This window comes from Amphibalanus amphitrite, unplaced genomic scaffold (assembly GCF_019059575.1).
Source record: "Amphibalanus amphitrite isolate SeventyFive unplaced genomic scaffold, NRLGWU_Aamphi_draft 000063F_arrow, whole genome shotgun sequence".
NCBI lineage: Eukaryota > Metazoa > Arthropoda > Thecostraca > Balanomorpha > Balanidae > Amphibalanus > Amphibalanus amphitrite.
Genome location: NW_024881559.1, coordinates 463,308 through 488,845, shown reverse-complemented (window position 1 = coordinate 488,845; position 25,538 = coordinate 463,308). Strand labels below are relative to the sequence as shown.

Below are 25,538 nucleotides of genomic sequence, written 5' to 3'. Positions count from 1 at the left end.
CGCCGCGTTTTCCGTCGTCCTGAGTCAGCCGCAGACAGAACAGCCCAGAACACCGCCGACGGCACGTAAAGTCCCTCTCCGGGGCACCGTTTTGGATCACGAGCGGAGCTGGTAGCGTCACGGACCAGGAAAGCAGCTCGTTCCGGGAGCGGGCGGCGGGGATGGTCTGTCCGGCCGGCCGGCCCGGGGGCGGGGAGCGTCGCCTCCGTCGCCGCCGCCGCCGCGCCGTGCGGCAGTCGGGGTCGTCGCGCAGACAGGTGCGGACGGACGGACGGACGGAGGGACAGACGCGCCGCTGTCAGTGCGGGCCACCGAGCCGCCACCGCGACTGGAGGGACAGTGACGAGCCGCGGACACAGGAGTCGGCCAGACTCCCAGGGACGTGATACCGTCCGACACCGTCCGCGTCCGACCTCTGAGGAGCCGGAGCGGCATACCGCTGACAGGTAGGATCGTGTAACCCAACACCGACGGGTTCAACATGATGATAAAGGTGGATTGCTGAGTGGTGTCCAGTACGGTGATGGTCCTTGATTCGTGTCGCCGGTCGGCATGAAATAAGATGCGGCAGTTGCGAAGGATTTCGATGACAATGCTGACCTATCGATTTCGCATCACGGTTGATAAAATACTTGGGTAGTTCAATAATGTTAATATTTAATGCAACTTTAACTGTGTAAGCATTCTTTTTGCTCAGCATCGGTCAATGAGATAACACATCCATTATGATAGCTGATGATTAGGTATAATCATAAAAGCGGATGATTCAGCGAAGTCTAAAAAGTGAAACAACCGTTTCTCTGTAAATCTGTAAAGCATAGCAAGGTAAATCAAACGTCTAGCTTTTTTAGGACGAAGGGGAACATTAAGAACCACATTTCAAGCAATTGCTTCAAATCGGTCGATCATTCAGCTGTGCCTGCGGGCTACGCACACAAATATTTCGTTCATCTAAGCACTTCAGCAGCTACGTACAGTTTAGCGGCACTCCAGTTTTCGATGACGAGTTTGTCACGACCGACGGTACCTCGTCGTCACTGTAGGTAAACCCTCAGGCAGGTCACCCCTGGACCCATCGTGGTGTGGTCGCTGTCCTTGCAAGGTTATGCGCCGGATGTTATAGAGCCGTCCATCAACATAAATGCTGACTGTGAACAAAATGGACAAGGGCATACAGCTCACGGAGACTGCATTTTCCCACAGAAGGCTAACTCGAGACATGCGGCGCAGTATCTCACCTAAGATATGGATGCGACTTACGAGATATAGTGATATTTAGCATATGCCGAAGTATGCCTTTAGCATTAGCGCGAGCGTGCGGTAAAAGCTTTTTGGATTAAACCGAATAATGTTGAAGGCAATTGGACAAAGGTTTCGGCCCATGGGCAAAACATTTTATCAGCGAACTTTTGAAGCATTTCCTGAGACGGAGGAAGGCGCTGGAAAAGAGCTAAACTGATAGAAATCTAACGTGAACTTACGTGTTGCATTTGGTCGCTTTGAACTATTGAACAGATTGTAAATGTTGGTTTTCAATAAGATAATATTTTAAATCCTAATGTACAGACATATTAATTAATCACCTACATTTATGGCGTCAATTTCATGCCTTTTACAACTGCAATGAATTGACAAAAAACGCATTTCACATTGATCAGTAAAAACTTTATTCATACTGACATGGGTAAAAAACCAAGCGCTCACTTCACAGGATAGTATACCTTCCACTCTTCTCTAATATTGAAAACGAACGTTACTCCTAGCTTCTCATATGACATAGATTGAAATAGGTAGATGTTCTTGGTTTGATATGAATCCAACTCAGAGGCAGACACAAGGATGGAACACAGTGATCTTGAGTCGGCTTGGTTTAGGTATTATCTTGGTCAGGGAATATGTACATTTTTTAGTTCTTGATATTCGTTCTTGGTTTTTTCACTTCTTTCAAGCATGTACAATTGTTAAAGAAGCTTAAATATGGAAATTAAACGTAACGGCATATGCTAAAATAAATATCACACTTGGGCCGGAATGTTTCATTCAGGACCTCGGGCTTTGTTGAATTTTCCGCCCTCGACCTTCGGTCTCGTGCGGAAAACTCAACAAATCCCTCGGTCCTGAATGAAACATTTTACCGGCCCCGTGTGATATTATATAATCTCGTACCTAACCACATCTCTGCTCAGAGAGGTAGTAGCATTTCTCATCCATGCCCAAACGATCTAGTAAACATTGTATTATTATATAATATCACACGGGGCCGGTAAAATGTTTCATTCAGGACCGAGGGATTTGTTGAGTTTTCCGCACGAGACCGAAGGTCGAGGGCGGAAAATTCAACAAAGCCCGAGGTCCTGAATGAAACATTCCGGCCCAAGTGTGATATTTATTTTAGCATATGCCGTTTAATTTCCATATTTAAGCTTCTTTAACAATTGTACATGCTTGAAAGAAGTGAAAAAAAAACCAAGAACGAATATCAAGAACTAAAAAATGTACATATTCCCTGACCAAGATAATAAACCAAGCCGACTGAAGATCACTGTGTTCCATCCTTGTGTCTGGCTCTGAGTTGGATTCATATCAAACCAAGAACATCTATTTCAATCTGTCATATGAGAAGCTAGAGTAACGTTCGTTTTCAATATTAGAGAAGAGTGGAAAGTATACCATCCTGTGAAGTGAGCGCTTGGTTTTTTACCCATGTCAGTATGAATAAAGTTTTTACTGATCAATGTGAAATGCGTTTTTTGTCAATTCATTGCAGTTGTAAAATGCATGAAATTGACGCCATAAATGTAGATGATTAATTAATATGTCTGTACATTAGGATTTAAAATATTATCTTATTGAAAACCAACATTTACAATCTGTTCAATAGTTCAAAGCGACCAAATGCAACACGGTAGTTTCTATGGCCTTGGCAACACGTAAGTTCACGTTAGATTTCTATCAGTTAAGCTCTTTTCCAGCGCCTTCCTCCGTCTCAGGAAATGCTTCAAAAGTTCGCTGATAAAATGTTTTGCCCATGGGCCGAAACCTTTGGCCAATTGCCTTCAACATTATGCGGTTTAATCCAAAAAGCTTTTACCGCACGCTCGCGCTAATGCTAAAGGCATACTTCGGCATATGCTAAAATTCATAACTAACTATTTTATACCTAATAGTTTATTCTACACACGATGTGCGCGGCTTTGAGCGTAACATCAAAACTTTCGTGTTCTATGCCTAAAAACAGTTGTAATGCAAATACCGGGCTTCTCAAAAAAGTCAGACGAATTTGTAATTCATATATTTCAGGGCATATCAGTGATACAAAAGTGAATAAGGCACCACCTGAAAGCCTGATCAAAGATCTTTTGTTTGAGGGCTTTTCAACCGTCGGCGGTTGCCTCACTGAGCCGCACCGATGACATGTTCGAGATGGGCTCCGTTTCGATCGATGCAGAGCTTGGCCCGGCGCAGCGCGGCCTCTGCCGCAGCACGGCACACGGAGGGCGGCAGGCGGCGCACCGCCGACCTCACTGCGTCCTTGAGCTCTTCAAGACTTCTTGGGTTGTTCTGGTACACCTGGGACTTGAGGTGACCCCACAGGAAAAAGTCCGGTGGGGTCAAGTCCGGGGAGCATGCCGGCCACGGGTGCGTCTCAAACCTTGAGATAACGCGCTGCCCGAAGCGCTCCCGCAGCCACTCCCGATTTTCTTGAGCAGTATGGGCTGTGGCGCCGTCTTGCTGAAACCACTGGTACCTTAGTGCTTCTGGATTTCTTCTCAGTCTGGTCTGCAGGATCCTCCAAAACTTTGTCAGGACCGCCCGGTATCGCTGAGCGGTGACAGTCTGTGTGTCACCACCTCCATCTTCAAAGAAGTAGGGCCCGATTACGCCCCTGCTGCTCATGGCACACCAAACCGTGATTTTTGGTGAGTGCAGTGGCGCCTCTGCTACCACGTCGGGCTTCTTTCCGGACCAAAATCTGAAGTTCTGGCTATTAACCTGGCCATCCAGATGAAAGTGGGTTTCGTCACTGTACCAGACTTGGTTGACAAAGTCCGGATTCTGTTCGCACATCCGTACGAACCACGCACAATAGCGTTTTCTAGCAGTCTTGTGGGCTGCGGTCAGAGTCTGGTGGATTGAAATCTTGTACGGGAAGAGTTTCGCGTCAACTCGTGCCATCCTGTGTGCTGCAGCGAGGCTGCATCCGATTTCCTGTCCGAGTCTGCGCATGGACTTGTTGGGACTTCGCTGTAACGCATCTCTCACGCGAGCGATGTTCTCAGGGGTTCTTCGACTGCGTTTGCGGCCGCTGCGTCCCTTGAACCGATTGTTGACATTTCCCTGAGCCAGAAACTTGGCAACAATATGCAAAATTACGTTTCGGGACGGTCCTTTTTTGACCTTGAAGTGTTTTCGGAACTTTCGCTGTGTCGAAACGACCGACTTATGTAGTCTCAAAGTATAATTGTACGATTTTTGTTTTTGCGTCTTCAGACCACGGCTTCATTTTTGCAACTCAGCTTGCAACTCAGCAAGTATGACATAATGTAAATCTCTGAAAAAAATCTTGTTCTTTCCACGTGTATTTTATTTTGTTTAAATGTTGCTAAGGGTCCTCCATTCGCAAAAGAAATTCGTCCGACTTTTTTGAGAAGCCCGGTAATTAGGTCCATTTGGATATTTTGCAACAATATCCCAGTCATCTGGAAAACTTGCATTGCAGTTGACTCACAGATGATTGCGCTGGTTCCGAAAATGTTTTTACATTGATTTGGAGTAAAGTTAACTACGAGAAAAAGTGAAGCGACGACAGACAGTAGTGTATGTACATACGGAGAAAATAAATGCAGCAGATCTTTGGTGAGTATTTTAGGCGGGGTCTTTTTTATGCGTCAAATTTGATATGACGGACACAGCGCACCCACTCAGGTCCTTTTTCATTCCGGAGAGGAAGGAAGGGGAGGTCCGCTAAGCATGTATGAAGATTGATGTCTGATTCTGTATATCGCTCATCCACGTTTCAATGGGCTATTCTTCCCTTCATTAATTTAGCACATCTGAAAGGAAAACCGGCCCCGAACTTTGACCTGCATCCATTTGACTGCTTGCTCTTGCCTTGATTTATAACTAATTGGTATATTTCACTGAATGGGATACGCAAAGAAACAATAAAATGAGTGGAAATGTTGTTTATCTTCAACGAAAGGGAAGGAAGATAGAATGTCTCGTTATTGCCGTCAAATCTTAAAACCCTGACAATTAGAACAGCTAATGAGGCTTTTGTAACAAACCCGTCTGCACCACTCTAAATCTGCTGCCTGTGACATTTGTCTTATGGTTTTTGCTGCCTCGTGTGAAAACCAGCTTACCTACGTCGCGCTGCCTGTCTGCAACTTTGATGACTTCTCTCCCAGTGTGATCAGCTGCAGATCAGATGCACCGTGTGCCGTGCATTCTGCAATTATGGACTGTCGGGACGCAACCCTCAATATGCGGTCAGAGATCGGCCATGGATATGGTATGCTCCATTTGAAACGAATTTCACAAATGCGGTTCAAGTGAGAGAATCCTCTTAATGAGAATATGGAATTGGGGCTAGCAGTTCTAGACGAAGCCTTGCACAAACACTTGATATGAAGATAGCAAACATGTCTTGCCATTTCAAATCACTTTCATGGAATCGGATTTACGCAACCACTGAACATTTCGCCCATATCGACGCCGGATGGTTTTCTCTGGCCGCACTCCGGTACAGTTCGCGCCGGGCTCCATATCGGCCGGGCGGCGGGCCCATCATGGGGCCGAGGTGCCGATCACTGAGACGTCGTCTCGCGGTGTGGCGCTCAATAATGAGCGTGGCGCAACGTTGGGGCACCAGTGTCATAACTGGGATCCGAGGCGTGGTGCCGGGTCATTCGGAGCTCCTCTGCGCGCCGACCTGGCCGCCCTCTCGGCCGCCGCGCCGCCGAACGGGTCATTGTCAAGGACGACGCCATACGGCGCGGTTCTCCTCAGCTGGCCATCAATGGAAACACCACTTTGGCCGCCCGCCACTTAGTGGCTGTACGGCGACTCCAGGGTCTTTGTCACAAATAGGTGTGCGACCCCTGTTTCCTCAGAGGCGTCCGTTGCGTTTTTCAGTTATTCCACGGACTGAGATTGTTGACCCTAGACGGATTTCTTAAACGGTTTCTAATAAGGAGCACCGTTAGGCGACGCTGAAGGCCTTCATAGCCAGGCGTGCTTCATGGGCCGTGAGTTCTAGTATATCTTCTGCTGCACTTCACCGTTACAAATTGATGCAATATCATATTGCATAGACGCAGGCCTGAGATTGCCCTGAGCTAAACATATGACCAAGAAAGCATTTTAACTTTAGTCCAAGAAAGGGTAGTTTCATTGCTTGATTTCGGGTCTAACGTTCTTACCGTTCTTGATCAATAACAGCTGGATCTGCTGGATCTGCATGACCCTAAGCTTTTGGCAGCCAATATATGTCTAAACCATGGCATGTATTTAAAACTGCGTAGGATGGCGTTCGTCAATAGACGGTGCATTCAGGTCTCCAAAGTGCCAATTGTTTAAAGTCCGCCCTAAACAGCTACTTGTTCCTCACCGTCAGGGAGGTATTTTCGTCGCATTAAAACGTCAGCGGAGAGGAGCAGTTTCAGCATTGCCAGCAATCATTGGAGCGTCTCTGCGTCTCTGTGGCAGTTACCTTCAGCGGGACGAGAGGAGCCCGCCGCGCCGCCCGCCGTCGCCATTATGCCCACTGAAAGGGAGTGCCGGACTCGGCAGCCGTGGCCGTTTTACATCGGCACATTGCCGAGGCGACAATGGTGGCGGGTGGAGTGGAACAGGTCAGCCTGCGAAGGCCGACCGAGCGCCCGAAGCCGACGGCATCGGGGCGATGCGGCTGACGAGTGTTTGTCAGCAGTGGCAAATTAGCATAGTGCCGCCGGACGCCGCGGTGTTTTATACAACAGCCAGACATCGGCCATGTGATGTAACACGGAGGCCGTCTCGACACCGACCGGCGCGGCTGAGGCGGCGCGGCTCGGGGAGCGGAGCCTGCCGTGGCAGCAGCCGTACCGACCGAATGCCTCTGCCAATCGGCTCTGTGACGATTGTGTACCGACCGAATGCCGCTGCCAACACTGCTTCAAGATAGGCAGCATCACATATGTACTGTAACCCGTACGACCGTACATTGCCGCGTACAGTGCCCCGCTGGTCTGCGGCTTTATGTAAATCCGCCATTAGACTTAAGCTGTTGTGGGAGCTTCCCACCACGACGCCGCGCCGGTGACATATCTCTAGCCGGTGACGCGGGCTGAATCTGTGGCGGTGACGCCGGCTGGATCTCTGGCCGTTGACGGGGTTGGAACACATTCAAGTGGAGAAAGGAGTCCGTGAGCTCTGACTTCACCGGAGGATGGCGGTGCCTCGCTCAACCCCAGCGCCTCAGCATACCTTAGGAGACTAAACAAGCATCCCGTCACACCGGGGCACTAACCGCCCGAGTGGTCCGGCCGGCTCTGGGGCGGAGGTCTGTCCCGCGCCCATAGCACGTCCCTCCGCGCCGCCCCGCCGGAGATCCCACCACCAGCGGCGCCCTCCGTCCCACACCGACCGACGGCCTTGTTTGTTACGGCCCGTGGGTGCTCCCCACGGGTGCGCCGCTCAGGTATGCCGTCCCTCCGAGACACCATTGTTGTCACCGAACCGGAGACGGCAGTCACCTATCTATATCAGAGGGCGGTACAGAAGGCAGGGAACAAATGTATTAGAGGTCCCTGCTCCATTTGTGGGTGCTGCAGTCTGCAGCTACTCTGCACATTTCAAAACTAGGCATGAATGTTAAACGCTTTGCTGTTATCATTACCTAATAAGCAGTCCATACCGTCAGTAGGTTAATAAGCTGACGTATATTCTTTATAAAAACCGAACTGACAATGGACTGCTGAAGTAACTTGAACTTTTCGTCACAACGTCCCCGCCTGGATACTGGGTGACAAAACAATCGCCCAGGGTGCTTCAACACGTGGGGACAAGAAATAGGTGGTGTTGACACGCTGTTTATTCGTATATAGCCGAGGTTTCGCGGAAAGCAGCAGCGTGACTGTTATTTCGCAATCATTTACAGTGGATTACGTTCCTATCAGAAACGATTAAGCTTATGTTTGGCTTGATTCGGCCAGTCGTGACTTGCTTGCATATTTGGCAAATAATGATTTTAAATTGAGATATTCTGAAAACAATGCCACATGCCGAGGAAGCCCACAAAGATATTCTGAACATCTTGGTAAACAAGCTGCATTCTGTGAAATATTACCCTAAATACTTTTGATAGCACTGTCGATAACGTGCAATCACTGTAACCGTCGGCATCAACACAGCACCGGTATTTCCCTCGCATGTCAAACGTAACCCGACCCCCGCTGTACACAGACCAGTGCCTGGTTCCATATGGGATAAGCCTGCTGTCGTGTGGCGCTTCGTGCCCGTCCGATTGCCGTGTGCCCTTGTGTGCCGTCCCCGGCCGGCCGGCCGGTCTGACCGTGGGGCGCCCGTTCTGCCGCAGGATGGGGAGCGGACGCTGGGGGAGCGCGGTCCCCCTGGCGGCCGGCCTGCTGCTGCTGGTGCTGCTCACCCCCGTCCACCCAGGTAAGGCCGCCCCGGCCACCCGGCCGTCCGCGGCGCCTCACGAGACACGTCAGCCCGCACCCCACCACAGGCACACGACAGGGGGCGAGCGTTACCAAACAGCAGAGAGGGACATGCACCGATAACTATGCAGAGGCGGCCACCGGTCTTCGATGGTGTAATAAATGGTGATTTGGTGAAAGTTGCAGGAAGTGTCAATGCTGCATGGATATCTATATCTATGGCCTGTGCACAGTTTGAGGCACCTATGATACAGATCCCGCTTTTCGATTGATGTGAAGTAAAATACCCACATTCACCCCGCTAACAAACCATCAGAATGTAAGCCACAATGCACGTAAAATACAAAATATCGGACAGTTAAGAGCAGCGAACTGAGAACAATTGCACAAAGTGAACATAGCCTGTCAATGCACACAAGAGAATGTTGGTGATTTCCTTCACGGACTTTATTAGATCCATTGTTCCAGAAACTTCTTCAGATTAAGTGTCGTCAAGCCGAGTGATTGGTAAACGATATCACCTTTGCTTTTTTCAGAGTTTCAGTCAGTCATGAAAAGGACAAAATCAGCATTACGTGGTGCTGCTATTAAAGTTGGACCTAAATACTGATGTGTGTGTGGGCGCTGTTTCATACGAACTAGAATATGGGAGTTCGTCGTTCCACTAAATGAGATTGAAAGTATTGTATCGTCCGAGCATGCGGAGTTTACAAATAAGTGTATAAATGTGGGTAACTGTGTCGGGTGGGCGGATGAGGATGAGGCGATTTACGATCCAGCGTGTCGGTCGAGCATATTCGTCCGGCGCTGGTGAAAGGCGGCGCTCGGGGCGACCCGCGGGCCTGCCGGACCGGGGCCGGGGATCGTGAGCGGCTCGTTTCCGCACGGCTCACGGGAGGAAGTACGGTGATCGGTCGGCTCGTCGTGTCCCCGACCCCGCCGTGAGTCGCCCTGAGTCGCGCTGTGTCGCCCTGAGTCGCGTCGAGCCTCCGCGAGCCGGGCGGGGTGGGTCGAGATGCGCCTGCCGGCCGGCGGCGTTCGCGGCCGTGTCGTAACATGACCGGATACTCACGGCCTCTGATCTTTGCAGCGCCGCTGGACTGGGACGCGCCCACGCCAGGTGAGTCGGCACGCCCCCTCCCTCCCTCCCCGTGCCGCCACAGGGCTCACACCTGCCCGCCGGCCACGAGTCATGGGCCGAGTCAATGGGGCGCGCAAGATCTCTGTCAGCAAAAATAGTCGCACCCGTTTTACTTAGACTTAAATGTTCATTGAATATGGTGTAGCTTCGCGAGCCTCTCGTTATTCGGCCGAATTTAACGCCCGCAAGATCTCTGTCAGCAAAAATAGTCGCACCCGTTTTACTTAGACTTAAATGTTCATTGAATATGGTGTAGCTTCGCGAGCCTCTCGTTATTCGGCCGAATTTAGATTGCTATTTTAAACATTGCTTCGATTGAGAAACATCCTATATAAGAACAGTGACAGTAAGACGAGCAATGGGTTAAAAGAAACATGCTTAATCAAGTATAAGTGTTTGTAACATAAATATGTCTGATCATATCATTCGTGTTCAAACTGAAGGAAAATGTGGTAATCTTGGTAGCATGGTAAGCACATCATGTCTGCTTTCGTTTGCGCGAGCCGCTGCCTCGAGCCGTACCGTTAATGGTCGGTGGCCGGGCGTGGGATAGTTGCGGTCGCCGTGAAGACCCTGCCACCTCTCTTTGACCCGTGCCGCGGCGCCGAGGCCGCCGGTCTCCCCACTGACGCGCTCTCTCCGTCCGCGGCCCGCGCAGCGCCCGGCTGTTTCCACATGATGCGCCACTACGAGAACGGAGAGCAGATCGTCACCGGAGAGCCGTGCCTCAACTGCACGTGCCGCGACAGCATGCACATGTGCTTCCTCAAGGTGTGCCCCTACGTGCGCCCGCTCAGCAAGGGGTGCACCGCGGAGAAGCTGCCGGGACAGTGCTGCCCGACCGTCACCTGTGACCAAGGTGAGCGAACGCCGCGCGGCACCGGCTCTGATGAGCGCTGTTCGTTTGCCTTCTATCCCCAGTCAGATTGATAGGAATCCGATTCCGCTATTGTTTGTTATCCGTATGATGAACTGATTCTATTGTTATCGGTAATCGGAGTGAAGATCTTTGCCGTCATTATGCGCCGGAATACAATCGGTTCTCAGAAGCATAATCTTGACGCATCCTATTAGTAGTTACACTGAAATATGGACCGCCTCTTGTGCTGGTATAGCTGACGCTTACAGCCCGCTGTGTGGGCTGCAGTGCAATTTCCATACGGTGCGATACCCTCTCCAGTGTGACGTCACGTCGTTTCTCTGTACTTCCGCCGGCGCCGGGGCGGGGCGGTGGCCGGCCACACAGTCCGGATGGCCGGCCTGGGGCGTGTGCCGCCGCCACCATAGATAGTCGAGCGGTCACGGCGGCTGCCCCCGCGGCACGGCGGCCGGTGTGCGGAGTGTCCACCGCGCCCGGTCCTGTCCCGCACCGACCACATTCCACACACGTGGAATGTGGACCCTTCACACACCGGACCCTTCAACAGGCAGCCGCTCGGCCGTAAAATGCATTCATCCAGATTAGTGGGATTCCTCTATTCCGCTTATACACGCAGCTGCGTGGGTCAAATCTCTGAGGCCGGCTGAATCCCGGACTTTGTTGCAGACATAGGTTATTGAACTGTTCTTGGTTTTTATCGAGCATAGCAATGATAGCTGGTCATCAGTCACAGAAAAGTTATAACTACAAACTTTAACTAGTGCTGAAGTACCGCATACAAAACATGCGGCGACATAAATGTGCCTCTATCATGTGTATCTACCTGTATCATTTAATCGCTACTGCACGCGACTATTAAAACAACAGTTGCATGCATATAGCCACTTATGCAAAAAGTCGGAAATACATGAAACGAAGGCTACCACCATGGCACGGCACACCTATGTTTTCGGCACATGAAAGGACCACATGCCATTGGCCGCAGACCGTCGTCGCCTCCCCCGCCGCACCCTCAGCGGCACAGCCATGTCCTCAGCCCTCACCGGTCACCGACCACTCCTCGGTCGTCCCTGGTCGGCCGTGACCCCACTCCTTTCGCAAAGCGTCTGTCCCGGTCCGGTCGGACCGAACGAGCCGCTGCTGCTGCCCTGACCCGACAGGACCGGCCGGCCGGCGAGCGGTAGCCGACGAACCGCGGAGTCCGATCACACAACAGACCCAGCATTTATGCTAACTCAAGTGTCTCGGTTTCGCAGGTTTGCATCAACACCACTTTTATTTTGATACTGTGAGGTCAACAGGCATTGATTAAAGTAGAGCTGAGGCCATGCGCCGGGCGAACCGGTCTGGCCGGCGCGTGGCGGGCAGCACCAGCGGCGGCCAGTCGAGATGAAAGGCCCGATACCAGCCGCAATTGGCTGCCACCCGTGTCACGGCCGGGCGAATCGGGCCGATATACAAACTAGGTATACTGACAACTAACGGCAACGGGGCAGGCGCAGAACGGCGAGTTAGCACATAGTTGGGCGCTATTGCCATTTAGCTGAAGGTAATTAGTGTTTCCGGTTATGCACTTGTAGCAGACAGCGAATGGTACGCGATGATATATGTGATAGGTTATCGTACTGGAATTAATAAGTTTGTTTTAGCATAATCTGTACCTAATTTTAATTGTAAAGACTTAAGTAAGTGAAGTGAGGAGTAGCATCAAATCAAGCACACTCGACGTTCACCGGCGATAGCATAACATGAATGAGCAGCGAACGATGGCCATCGTCTTTGGAGACTGCGATGTAGACCGCAGTCACCATGCATAGGGGAGAGTGGGGTGGGTTGTATCAGTTTTTACTCCGAGACCCATAACCTCGTAACTATCCGTGATAAACTCATTATTTCCATACCATCCCCTTCCTTGATTCTTCTGCTTTTTTGTGCAAAGTAACTTTTCCGCTACCTCTACCAGTTTTTCTTCTACGGTCTCCCGAATAGAACAATGTTTTTGATACAACTTGCCCCATGGCTTGGGTGAGTTGTATCACATGGTGGGGTAATTTGTATCACTATTTCACGTTTCAGGGAGTGTGCTTGCTACTGGTTTTGAACATAACAACAACATTAAATGGGGTTAATACAATGTATAGGTATGCTCAAAGGCTTCACTTTATTAGACCAAACTTAGGTCAATGCAATCCGAACGATACATCAACAGACTAGACGCCAAAGTGGCCCGTTAAGAGCAAAGAAGCCAACACATTGTGCCGAAATGGAACGAGCATTGACTAGCTACCTACAAACGCGAGCCAGGGCTTAGCTTTCGCGATCAAAAGCAACATACCCATACATACATACATACATACATACATACATGTTACAACATACCCCACCCGGCTCTGATACAACATGTACCTAGCCGCCATCTTGGAAAAAACATCCTCGTGCTAAAAAACAGCGGACAGCTGGAGAAATCCGTTTTCACTCACGCAGCCTTAGAACCTACCCTCACCACCGCTACGGAGATCTTTCAAATTCGTGCACATCTAAATGCCCAGAACACATATTTTCTTGCAACTTATTTTTTTAGAATGACATTAAAAAAACATAAAATCGGCTCTCACCTCGAGACGCGTCCACTCAGCCACAAGACAGAACAGGGAAAGATGGCGCCCGGAAAACCTCGTCGACTGGTCGTGTCGCGAGCGCCATCCATTGGATAAGTTTGGCACAATTCGCCCTGATACAACTTGGACATGATACAACTCTCCCCGCTCTCCCCTACTCGGAATGCCTAAGCATCTGCCACTAGTAAACACTCCTTATAAATGATAGCACAAGCTATCAAACTGCATTTCTTTCCCACATTTACCTATTTCTTTCACATCAAACCACTGTTTTCCGGTGAAAAAGCACGTAGCCGTCCAGGATGTGCTAGCGGCCTACCGCTCGTGCAAGTCGCCGATGACCGCAACGCCAAACAAGCGCTAACTGCGCCCGATCGCCAAAGCGGGCCGGCGATGGCGCTCCATTTTTCGCCTGACCGTCACGCTGCCCGTGTCGACTCTATTGGGCAGTTCCCGTTCCCGTGATGGCGATGCTCGGACTCGCTAATGTGACGGAGCCGACGACGACGACGACGACGTCGACGACGACGGAGGCGCCGCCGGCAGCCGACGGGACCGACGCGGCGGGCTGCACAGTGGACGGACAGAGCTACCGGGACGGGGCACAGGTGGGTGAGCGGAGAGAGGCGTCGGACTATTGGCCAGCGTCAGAGGGAATTGCGCGTAATGAATAACATCACGCTGCATGGGTCGCTTCTGATAGCACTCAATTTTACGTAATTATTTGGTTATATTGATGTAAATGGAAGCGTGCTCTCCTTGCACATGAATGTTCGCAGACACCCAAAACCAACAATCATATATCTTGATAGCATTGCTAAAACGGCACATGGAATATGACAAAGAATGAACGGCGTGTTTGCAGATTCCGTCTGACCCGTCGGAGCCGTGCGACGTCTGCTACTGCATTCGGAACCACACGGCGTGCGTCCAGCAGCGGTGCACCATGTCCGTGCCCGGCTGCGAGCCGGTGTTCGAAGACGGCGTGTGCTGCCCCGTTCGATATAACTGTGGTACGTCCATCCTGCCCCTGCCCCTGTACCGGGGCGCAGGCTGTTCGACATTGCATGTCCCGCCATCGGTCAAATCTGACGGTTTGATTTCGCTATTCACTTCTATGAACGGTTTTAGACGATGCGGTTTCGGTGCAAAGCAAAAACCGACCTGTCATCCATGCAAACAATCAGTGACCTTCAGTTGAGGAAATATCACCCACATCGAGATTGCGATGTGGCGTGTAATTCGCATATTTTGACACCAGGTGGACAGTGGCCGCCAATCAGCCCGGGGAACGATGCCCATCGATGAACTAACACGAACACGTGGCGTGTGTCTGACAGATTTCCAGACGACAACGCTGCCTCCGCTGACAACGGCGCGGCCGGACCCGTCGGCGGGCTGTCTGCACCAGGGCGTCAGCTACGCGGACGGAGAACAGGTGAGACACACACAGCGGAGTGTATTACACAGACGGTAAGTAGTCCGAAGACGACGTCGAGGAAATAATGCCATGGTTGGCGACCTATGGCAAGTTCCGAATTTTGATCCGACAATACGAGTATAACTCGAGAAGATTTTCAGGCCATTCAATACCCCCTGTAAAGATCTGCTTCTATCCAAGTAGACGCGAATTTACCAATAGCCGTTTTCACGACGGGCTATCCGGCGAATGCACATTGCACCTGATTTGAACAAATCTGCACCCAATTTCTTTTACAGCAAATATCTTCATTTTATGAATTTATTTCAGTGTTTTAATCGATGATGCTCTTTGATAATATGATAAAGCATGCAAATAAGCAATTAGTGCACCCCTAGCTGATAGCTGCTAAGAGACACACTGAACCTGATTTGACCAAATCTGCACCTAATCTGTACCAGATGTGCACCAAATTTGTACCAGATGGCCGTCGTGAAAACGGCTAATGCCGACCAGATTTTCTCGCCTCTCTATTGCCATGCGTCTCCGGACATAAACACCATCTTCCATGTTCTCTGTCCGCAGGTGACGAGCGCCGACCCGTGTCAGCACTGCTACTGTATGCACGGCGAGGTGAAGTGCGCCGTGCGCAGCTGCAGCACGCCACTGGACCACGAGCGCTCTTCGTGTCGGCCCGTGCCGCCGCCCCCTGGCCAGTGCTGCCCCGACACGTACGACTGTGGTGAGTGGCACGGCTCGGCTCCGCCACCATGGGCGAGCCGCGGGTCTGCCGGCGGGGTGCGATAGCCAAATACAGCCAGCTGCAGATGATGGGCAAACAGAGGTGGTGGCTGTCTGTGAGTCTCTGTCTGACTTTGTGGAAAGTTCCTGTTTGTCCAAACACGCTCGGCGTGTACCTCTTATTGTACGCTTCTTATTTGTTTCTTCTGTGCACTGTCGAATGTCGATGGTCCGATCGTGATCTTCGCCTGAAGTCTTTTGATTCTCAATGGATATGTTGCTGTAAATACTCAATGTCTGAATACAAATACCAAGTCTTCATTGCGAGGATGTGGTTGGTCCCATCTCGCACTCGACATGTTCTTCTTTGTCTTTCTGCGTCATTGTGCACGTGTGTATTATGCTCGGTGGCTCAACCAAGTCTGTCTGTCGAGGTAAGTCGGTGATCATCAGTCGCTGCTTCAAATCTTCCAGTCCGCCTGTCCGTGCTTTCCAGGCGACCCATCTATACGACAGGATGAGGGTGCCAGACATCTGGGATACCATAACATGACACCGGACCACGGTAATTTCCCTAGTTGCAGTCCCCTAGCAATCTCCGGTAGACCGCATGTCACTGATTACCAGTCTGCTGTCGTGACATAGCGAACCGGCATGGGTGCATGCCTAAAGGGAGGTGCCCGATGTCTTGACAGGACGATCGTCCGATCTCAGTAATGAGAATGTCTTTGTGTAATGTGATTTAGAAGGTACCGGTAACATGACACCCATGTATGAATGTAGACAGCTGGCCGATTAAGGTAACAGTATCACATGGAAAGCATGAAGCACATTTCCATATTCACGAATCACGGACTGCACGGTTGTTTGCGGATTGGACACAACACTGACATTCGTGCATTGCTATTTGTTTGTAGCTGGATCATGCAAATCGTTTGTTAGTTTCAGTGTCTTAACATGCACATGTCACCTGTAAAATACATTCACACCTGTTCATATAATTGTTTACGCTTGCCTCCATTTTGAAGACGATTGTGATATATGTAGCATGTTGTAGGTATTCTGTAACATAGTTACATCACCAAAGCACCCCTCGTGGACCAAGTTTAACCCGCCCCGCACTGAGACAATCTCCCCTTCCACCCCAGATGCCTCGGACGCTAGCGTCAACAAGAGCTCCGAGCCCAGCACGACTGGAACTAGCATCACGGACATCGATATCACGACTGAAACAGATGTCACAGAACCAAACACCGCGACTGAGGCAGTCGTCACGGAACCCAGCACCGCGGCTGAGACCGACGCTACAGAACTCAGTGCCCCGACCGAAACTAGCAGCACGGAATCCACAACTGCAACTGCGGCAGGCGCCACGGAAGTCAGTTCTGATGCAACGCAGACAGACGGGACCGAAGGAAGCACCACCGAGTATGCTCCCGCAACTAGTGAAATAACGAAGGGTTCAGCTGTCGTGGATGCGACATCTGCAGAGGATGTCAGCGAGGCGGAAGGCCCCACCGCGGATGCCCCGAGCGACCAGAATGACAGTACTGCCGATCCCGCACAGGGTACGGCGAGTACGAACACAGGCAGCGGCGCCGAGACAACACAAGGCAAGGCTGACCCGGTCACAGGCAGCGACGCCACGAAAGTTCCACCGGTCCCGGACAGCGCCACCACCCCCAGCACCGACAGCAACACCGTCACTGGTGACACCGAGTCCACCCCTAGCGAGCTCGGCCCCGGAGAGAGCACGACGCCACTGCCCGACAAACAGTACCGACTCGAGGACCTGCTCGACTACCAGAACGAAGTCACAGGAGAGGAGCTGGCCCCAGGGATCGAAAATGGCAGCGGACTGGCGCCGGGCGCTGAAAACGGGTACGAGGTGACACCAACTGCAACAGATCGCAGTGAGGTGACACCAGCCGCAGTGGACCGCACTGGGGTGACACCAACTACAGGAGGCGACAGTGAGGTGACACCGACTGCAGTGGACGGCGGTGAAGCGACCACAACTGCAGTGGACGACAATGAGGTGACACCAACTGAGCCTACTGAAGGCCAGGGTGTGAGTGATGTCACGCAGCCGGAGCAGTTGGCGGATCAGCCATCGTCCATTGCGCAGGGTCCTTTACAGACTTCAGCGGAGGTTCCCGAACCATCCGGTTCCGAGGCTCCATCGTCACTGGAGAGCGCAGATCAAACAATCGACAGGACAACCGGGCCAAGCGTCAGCAGCACAGCCAACCCATCTGATGTCGCTCTAGAACAAAGCACAAGTCCCTCTGAATCTCCTGTATATGAGAGCACAGATAGCCCTGCTACCACCACGGAGCGAGCTAGCCCTTCTGAAGTTACTTCAGAACAAGAAACAGCTAATTCGGCAGACGGTGCGGCTGAACCGTCTGATACCACCACAGTCGCCACAGCTGGACCATCTGATGTTACCACAGTCAACTCAGTTGGGCAGTCTGATGCCACCACAATTGACACAGTTGGACCATCTGATGCTACCACAGTTGACGCAATTGGACAGTCTGATGCTGCCACAGTTGGGCCAGTTAGACCGTTTGATGTCATCACAGTCGAGCCAGTTGGACCATATGATACCACCACAGTTGACCCAGTTGAACAGTATGATGCAACCACAGTTGAGCCAGTTGGACCTTATGATGCCACAGAAGTAGAAACAGTTGGACCGTCTGATACCGCCACAATTGAGCCAGCTGAGCCATCTGATACCATCACAGTTGAGCCAGTTGGACCATATGATGCCACAACAGTAGACACGGTTGGACCGTCTGACGCCACCGCAGGTGAACCAGTTGGACCATATGATGCAACAACAGTTGGCACAGTTGGGCCGTCTGATGCCACCACAGTAGACACAGTTGGACCGTCTGATTCCACCACAGTTGAGCCAGTTGGACCATCTGATGCCACCACAGTCGAGCCAGTTGGACCAGCTGATGCCACCACAGTTGAACCAGTTGGACCATATGATGCCAAAACAGTAGACACAGTTGGACCGTCTGATGCCACCACAGTGGAGCCAGTTGGACCATCTGATGCCACCACAGTAGATACAGTTGGACCATATGATTCAACCACAGTCCAGCCAGTTGGACCATATGATGCTACCACAGTTGAGCCAGTTGGACCATCTGATGTCATCACAGTCGAGCCAGTTGGACCATATGATACCACCACAGTTGACCTAGTTGAACAGTATGATGCAACCACAGTCGACCCAGTTGGACCTTATGATGCCACAACAATAGACACGGTTGGACCATCTGACGCCACCGCAGGTGAACCAGTTGGACCATATGATGCAACAACAGTTGGCACAGTTGGGCCGTCGGATGCCACAACAGTAGACACAGTTGGACCGTCTGATGCCACCACAGTTGAGCCAGTTGGACCATCTGATGCCACCACAGTTGAGCCAGTTGGACCATATGATGCCAAAACAGTAGACACATTGGGACCGTCTGATGCCACCCCAGTTGAGCCAGCTAAGCCATCCGATGCCATCACAGTCGAGCCAGTTGGACCATATGATGCCACAACAGTAGACACAATTGGACCGTCTGATGCCACCACAGTCGAGGCAGTTGGGCCATCGGATGCCACCCCAGTTGAGCCAGTTGGACCATCAGACAGCACAGCAGCAGAAAGTACTGAGACTGGCGGAACAGATGTAGGCTACCCATCGGAAGAAGACAGTCCAGCAGCTGAAACTGAGGGCTCCGGACCTGAAGAGTACTTCATCGAAGGCCGAACCGGTGACTCGGGAGACCTTGACGTGCAGGGAAGTGGATACACAGAAGCAGCTGATGAGCCCGTCGCCACCGAGCCGACCACGGAGGGTCCCCTTGTCTCGGTACCAGCCCCAGGCACGACCACCGAGTCACCTGACGCCACCCCTCCCAGATTCGAGCCTCCAGCGTCCGCCGACCTTCCCGCACCCGGTACAGGTGGTCCCGACTATCCTGTCCCCAGCACGAGCACCGCATCCCCCACCACCCTCAGTCCCGACAGCGGTGCATACAGCACCTCGGGGCAGTCGGAGCAGGGCACAGATCCAGAACAGCCCGCCACAACCACACCAGGTATGCATGCGTTCTGAAATGCAGGACTTTTCAGCGCTAATACGCTTGATTGTACACTTTACGATGCACGTGAAAAACAATTTTCAAGATTATTAGCTTGCGAGGTGAAAGTTTGCTGTACTATAATTGTAGACTGTTATCGTTTTAAAACATGTTCCAGCATGGCTATTCAAATTAATGTTGATAAATGCCTTTTCCAGACTTTCAATGCATGATAAATTAATATGTCAATGGTTTTGTTAATAGTAATATGACATTGGAGTACGATCTTAAATCACGTAAAATTCTTCCACTGGCATCCTTTGCATTAAAATATTTCCGTACATAAAAAACACTAGATGCATGTCTAAATTCGACTAAATAAATAGACAACAATATTTGCGAAAATGAGAACACTGGCGAAATCTGACCACCGTTTGTATTTCAGCGGCTCTCGATCTGGAGACGACCTCGGACGACAGCACTTCTGCCGAAGACGCTGCTACTCCAGACAGCACAACAGTTCCAGACAGCTCAGCTGTCACAGACATAGCCACCACTGAAGAAAGCTCGGCTACGCCAGACGCCACGACTGTCCCGGAATACACGACTCCTGTCGAGGAACAAGAGGCGACAGCCGGTGATTCAGTTGAAGGTTCCGGAACGACTGTCCCAGGATATGAATATCCAACAAGTGAAGGCGCTGAAACGTCTTATCCTGGTACAGATTCAAGCGAGTCTTCCGTGAGCCCAGCAAACGAACTGTATCCCACGGTCCTAGCCCCCGGATCCGAAACACTGGATGAAGGCTCTGGATCGGGAGAAGAGCCACCTCAGACTACTGAAATGGAGCAGCCGATTGTCTCTGGAAACGAAAACCCACTGGTGACAGATGGCACTCCATCCACTGATGACAGTCTAACCACTGAGGCTGCTGACGAAACGACCACAGAACGGCAGCAGTCAGGTGATCAGGCTAGTGATACAACATCACCAGTAGAGAGCAGACCCGACGGCATCATTCGCCCCAAAGGACATACATTCGAAGACCTTCTCGGCATTCCAACCACAACCGAGGGCAACATAATACAAGTTGAGGACTCTACGACTGTCGCTCCTGCGTCTCCGTCAACTGAGCCCGACAGCTCGCAGGGAACCACGGTGAATGCTGGTGCTGCTGAGGACCAGACGGAAGAGAGCGATATTCTGAAAATAATCGATGGCGTTCTCGATCGCACCACAGAGCCCAGTCTCCCCTATGATCAAGAGAGCGGCCCAACCATAGACGGCTCTGGCCAAGGACCAGATCAGGAAGAACAGACGGCTGTCCCCATTGAGTCAACCACTGTCACCGAGGCACCTGGTGTCGAGAGGCCAACCACAGAGATCCCAGAGAACACGGACGTGACTGAAGATGCTTCCAGTGGAGTTGTTCCCACAGACAGCCCCATTGAAGAAGCCCCCGAGGCTGACACGAGTGCTCCTGAGGGCAGGTACGCTGACGAGGCTGGTCCGGTCCTCGAGGCCAGCGGAGACGGTAGCTCCGCGGAAACTGAACAGCCCGGGTCTGCGATTAGCGATGAGGAAGGCTCAGGGAGTGAGGAAACAACTCAAACGACCCCCGAGTATGTTCCCGTGGTGATCTGGGAGAGTGACAAGCAAACTACCACGGGATCTGTCAATGGAGAGAAAGGAGTCACGGAAGAGTTCTCCTCCATAACGGAATCTGTCACTGTAGGAAATACATCTACGGAGACTGGTCCTCCCTCAGAGGCTGACACTGATGCGTATGTTGCCTCCCAGACTGGGCCGACCACGGGACCTACAACTGAAGGATCGTTACCCGATGAGGCCGGTGCTACTACAGTGCTTGCGGCTGAGGCAGAGGCAACCACCGCAGCAGGACCATCCATAGAAATCATTACTGAAGCAACGACAACCGCTGGGCCTGGTGAAACCACGACTCCTGCTGGCGTGGATGTAGAAGGTGAGACCAGTCATGCCTCGAGTACTGTCACTGCCGTAGACACAGCAACTGAGGCCGAATCAACTACCGTGTCTGATGTAGAGACAACCACCAGCACCGCTGCTAGTGAAGTTTATGGCGATGACACTATACAGAGCACAGAGTCTGAGCTTCTCATTGGTTCAGAGGAAAGCACAGAGCCCACTACAGAAAATGTTGACGAAAATGTATTCCCCAACTTTGGCTCCATTTTTGATACCATAACCGACGCTCTTGGTCTGGGATCAACCGAATCTCCCAACGCTACGTCTGAGGCTACTGATGCTACGACTGAGGCACCTGTAGTAATTTATGAAGAGACCACACAGACGCCCAGTATATCTGTGGAAGACATGGGACAAACCGAGCCTGGCACTACTGCTTTACCTGCCGAAGAGGCCACCACTTCTCCCACAACGAGAGATGATTTGATTGATCAGCTTCTCGGCATTACTCATGGGGAATACACTTCTACTGAGGCGCCTGGAAACGAGGAAGCGAAGGCTGGACTAATTCAAGGTACCGAAGACGGTTCTGGAAGCCTAGAGGGAGACAAGGCTGCAGCGACCCCGTCAGATATCGATACCACTTCATCTGTGGTAGAATCGACAGAGCCTGATACCACTCCATTCGGGACAGACGCAACCGGTGACACCAATGCAGCGACATCTTCGCCCGAGCAAACCGATAGTCCTGCTGAACAGGATGGTGTAGACGGCTCTGGGGATGGAGCCCCGACCACCACGAAGGATACCGCTCCTGAGACAACAGAATCCAGCATTTCCATTATTTCTGCTGAGACCACCACATCAAAACAAGATGTAACTGCGTCACCAACATCCGAGAGCACTTCCGCTTCAGTGGAGTCCTCTGGAGATTACGTTGAGGATTATACTACTGAGGGCATCACTGCTGTGACGGAAACCACTTCTGAGCCGGCATCGGACGAAATCGAGCAACCATATGCTGGGACTGTAGAGGTTGGGGCAAAAACAACCGTCAGTCCTACAGAATTCCTCGAGGGATCCGGAGTCAATGCAAGTGATGAACCAACTTACGAACCGAAGAATCCAGATAGTGCCGTCGGCCCTACAGAATCTGGTGAAGGCTCGGGGACCGATGTGGGGGAGGAATCGAGCTATGGTACTACAGTGTCAGAAAGCACGGTCAGTATAGCAGAACCTTACGAGACTGCAGAAACCAGTGCAAGTGAGGAACCATATACCACTACCACGGAAGTTAGAGGCACGACTGACCCCACAGATCCATTCGAAAGTGAACCGGGCATCGAAACAACGGAAGTTGAAACTGCCGAGGAATATACGACGAGTGGGCCCGTTGTGCCCATTCAGGATGGAGTAACCGATACTGCCACGGATTCCAGTACTGGTACTACGGCGTTGGAAGATATTCCCAGCCCTCCTGAAACCACAGATCGCTCAGAAACAAGTGTGACTGAGGAGCCAGTATCTGAGACGACCGATGTCGTAAGCAACGACGAATCAGTCACAACTATCAAGGATACTGCACCTACCGATAGCCCAACTGGCAGCGAGTCACCTACTGATGTGTACAGCCCTGGAGACCAGCTAACACCGGAGAGTGTCGCACCAGACAGCGCCAGTCAGTTGGCGGGAGAAGATGAGTCAACGCCCGCTTCCTCCACGGATGGCATAGAGCCGACGAGTCAGCCGGTCACAGAGGGCAGTAGTTCCCCAGCGCCCCCATCCGCGGGCACTGCCGGTCCTGACTCCATCGCCGAAGACATCCTGTACCCACTCCTGCACCTGGTTGACGATGAACGCAAATCTCGAGAAGATGTCACCAGTCCCGCTACCAACATCGAGGCGGCTGAGGTCGTACCAACGAGTACTTCGGCGCCTGTAGTGAGCATCCCAGAAACTGGATCCTATGGCACGTCGACGGTAGAAACATCACAGACTCCGATAACTGAAATCTATGAACAGACCACGCAGCCCGCAACGTCTTATGAAGCCGGAGAACCCGTGACAGATTCTGCAGCTCCGTCCAGTGGTGCTGCGACAGAGTCTACGGCTCCGTCCAGTGATGCTACCACAGAACCTGAGACAGAATCCGCTGCTCCGTCCAGTGGTGGTGCTACCACAGAGCCTGTGACTGAGTCTGCAGCTCCGTCCAGTGGTGATACCACAGAGCCTGTGACTGCGTCTGCAGCTCCGTCCAGTGACACCGTTACGGAGTCAGTGACAGGATCTGAAGCGACGTCTAGTGCTGTTTCCACTGAGCCTGGGCTGACGGAAGAGGAAACTTCATCCACTGACTCTGCTACAGAGCCAGTTACAGAATATTCTGTTCCGCCCAGTGTTGTCACTGCCGAGCTCGTCACGGAAGCCACAATTACGTCTGGTGATGGGTCAACGACAGAATCTGGAACCTCGTCCAGCGCCTCTAGTGAGGAGCCTGAGACCACGGATTCTTTGAGTGATACCACTGTCGAGGTTGTAACAGAATCGACCAGTCCGTCCAGCACCGATTCCACCACCGAAGCTGCTGCAACGTCAAGCGACTCTACCACCGAAACTGAGACAACAGAATATGTAGATCCATCTAGCAATTTTGTGACCGGGACAGTGACAGAATCTGCGGCTCCGTCCGGTACCGACATGACCGAAAAAGAAACGGAATCTACTGTCCCACCTAGTACTGAAACGACCACATCTGTGGTTCAGCCGAATGAGGCGGATGGCGAGGTGGTGAGGGAATCTGCGCCTACATCCACTGCTGATACTTCAGAAGAAGTGACGGACTCATCAGCTCCATCAAGTAGCGATGCTGTCGAGCCTGGGACGACGGAATATGTAGACCCGTCGCGTGACGCCACCGTAGAGCCGATGACAGAACCGACAGCTCCATCAAACGATATTGCTACAGAGCTAGTTACTGAACCAACGACTCCATCTGGAGATAGTGCAACAGAACCAGTTACGGGGCCTGACGCTTCATCCAGCGATAGTAGCACAGAGCCTGTGACAGACGGCGCGGCTCCGTCTCTTGACGCTACTACAGAGTCTGTGACTGACACCGAGACTACGTCTGGTGAAAGTATCACTGAACCAGTGACAGTGCCTGACACTTCGTCCAGTGACAGCACCATCGAGCCTGTGACAGATACCGCAGGTCCCTCTGCTGACAGTACCACCGAGCCTGGGACTGGTGACGCGGCTACGTCTGGTGACAGTACCACCGAGGCTGTGACAGATAACGCAGCTGCGCCCGGTGATAGCACTGCAGAACCAGTTACAGAACCAGGTACTTCCTACACCAGTAGTACCACAGAGCTTGTGACTGATGCCGCAGCTACGTCCAGTGATGGTACCACAGAGTCTGTGACTCATGTCGCAGCTTCGTCTGGTTACAGCACTACGGAACCTGTGACTGATGCCGCAGCTAGGTCCAGTGATGGTACCACTGAACCTGTGACTGTTGCCGAAGCTTCGTCTGGTGCTACCGAGCCTGTGACAGATGCCGCTGCTCCCTCTGGTAAAAGTACCACCGAGCCTGTAACAGACGCCGCAGTCCCGTCCGGTGAGGCCGCCACTCAGCCTGAGTCGGACTCTCCGTCTCCGTCCGACGCCAGTCCGCCGCTGGAGGACAGCTCGGTGCCCGGCGAGGGCTCTTGTCTGGTGGACGGCACGACGTACGCTGACGGCGAGGACGTGCCCACCAGCAGCCAGTGCCAGCTGAGCTGCGTCTGCCGAGCCTCGGTCGTCAACTGCGAGACGCGCAAGTGTCCGGTGGCGCCCGAGGGATCCTGCCGACCGTACTACCAGAAGGGAGCCTGCTGCCCCGCATATGACTGCGGTAAGCATGACGTGGGCACGGTGTCCACCAAATACATAGATAGGCAATGCAAGCAGAACAGAGTTCTTTACCGTCTCAAGGGAGAGGGACAGGAATGTCCGTCATTTAGCGATACGCAGCTATTTATCTT

At 52.0% G+C, this 25,538-nt stretch overlaps 1 protein-coding gene across 2 annotated transcripts in view; it reads left to right on the top strand.

Moving 5' to 3' along the window:
• Nucleotides 1–233: 233 nt before the first annotated feature.
• LOC122378673 (mucin-19-like) overlaps nt 234–25,538 on the top strand; it is a 31,242-nt gene continuing 5,937 nt past the window's right edge. The window contains exons 1-10 of one of the 2 annotated variants that reach the window (XM_043360006.1): nt 234–446; nt 8,582–8,664; nt 9,757–9,786; nt 10,466–10,666; nt 13,756–13,913; nt 14,171–14,318; nt 14,646–14,743; nt 15,311–15,467; nt 16,615–19,584; nt 20,012–25,408. In XM_043360006.1, the coding sequence (XP_043215941.1) occupies nt 8,583–8,664; nt 9,757–9,786; nt 10,466–10,666; nt 13,756–13,913; nt 14,171–14,318; nt 14,646–14,743; nt 15,311–15,467; nt 16,615–19,584; nt 20,012–25,408 (9,241 nt within the window). In that variant the 5' untranslated portion in view covers nt 234–446; nt 8,582. Of the gene's footprint in view, nt 447–8,581; nt 8,665–9,756; nt 9,787–10,465; nt 10,667–13,755; nt 13,914–14,170; nt 14,319–14,645; nt 14,744–15,310; nt 15,468–15,962; nt 16,032–16,614; nt 19,585–20,011; nt 25,409–25,538 lie in introns of both variants that reach the window. The other variant, XM_043360007.1, reaches the window with a different exon arrangement.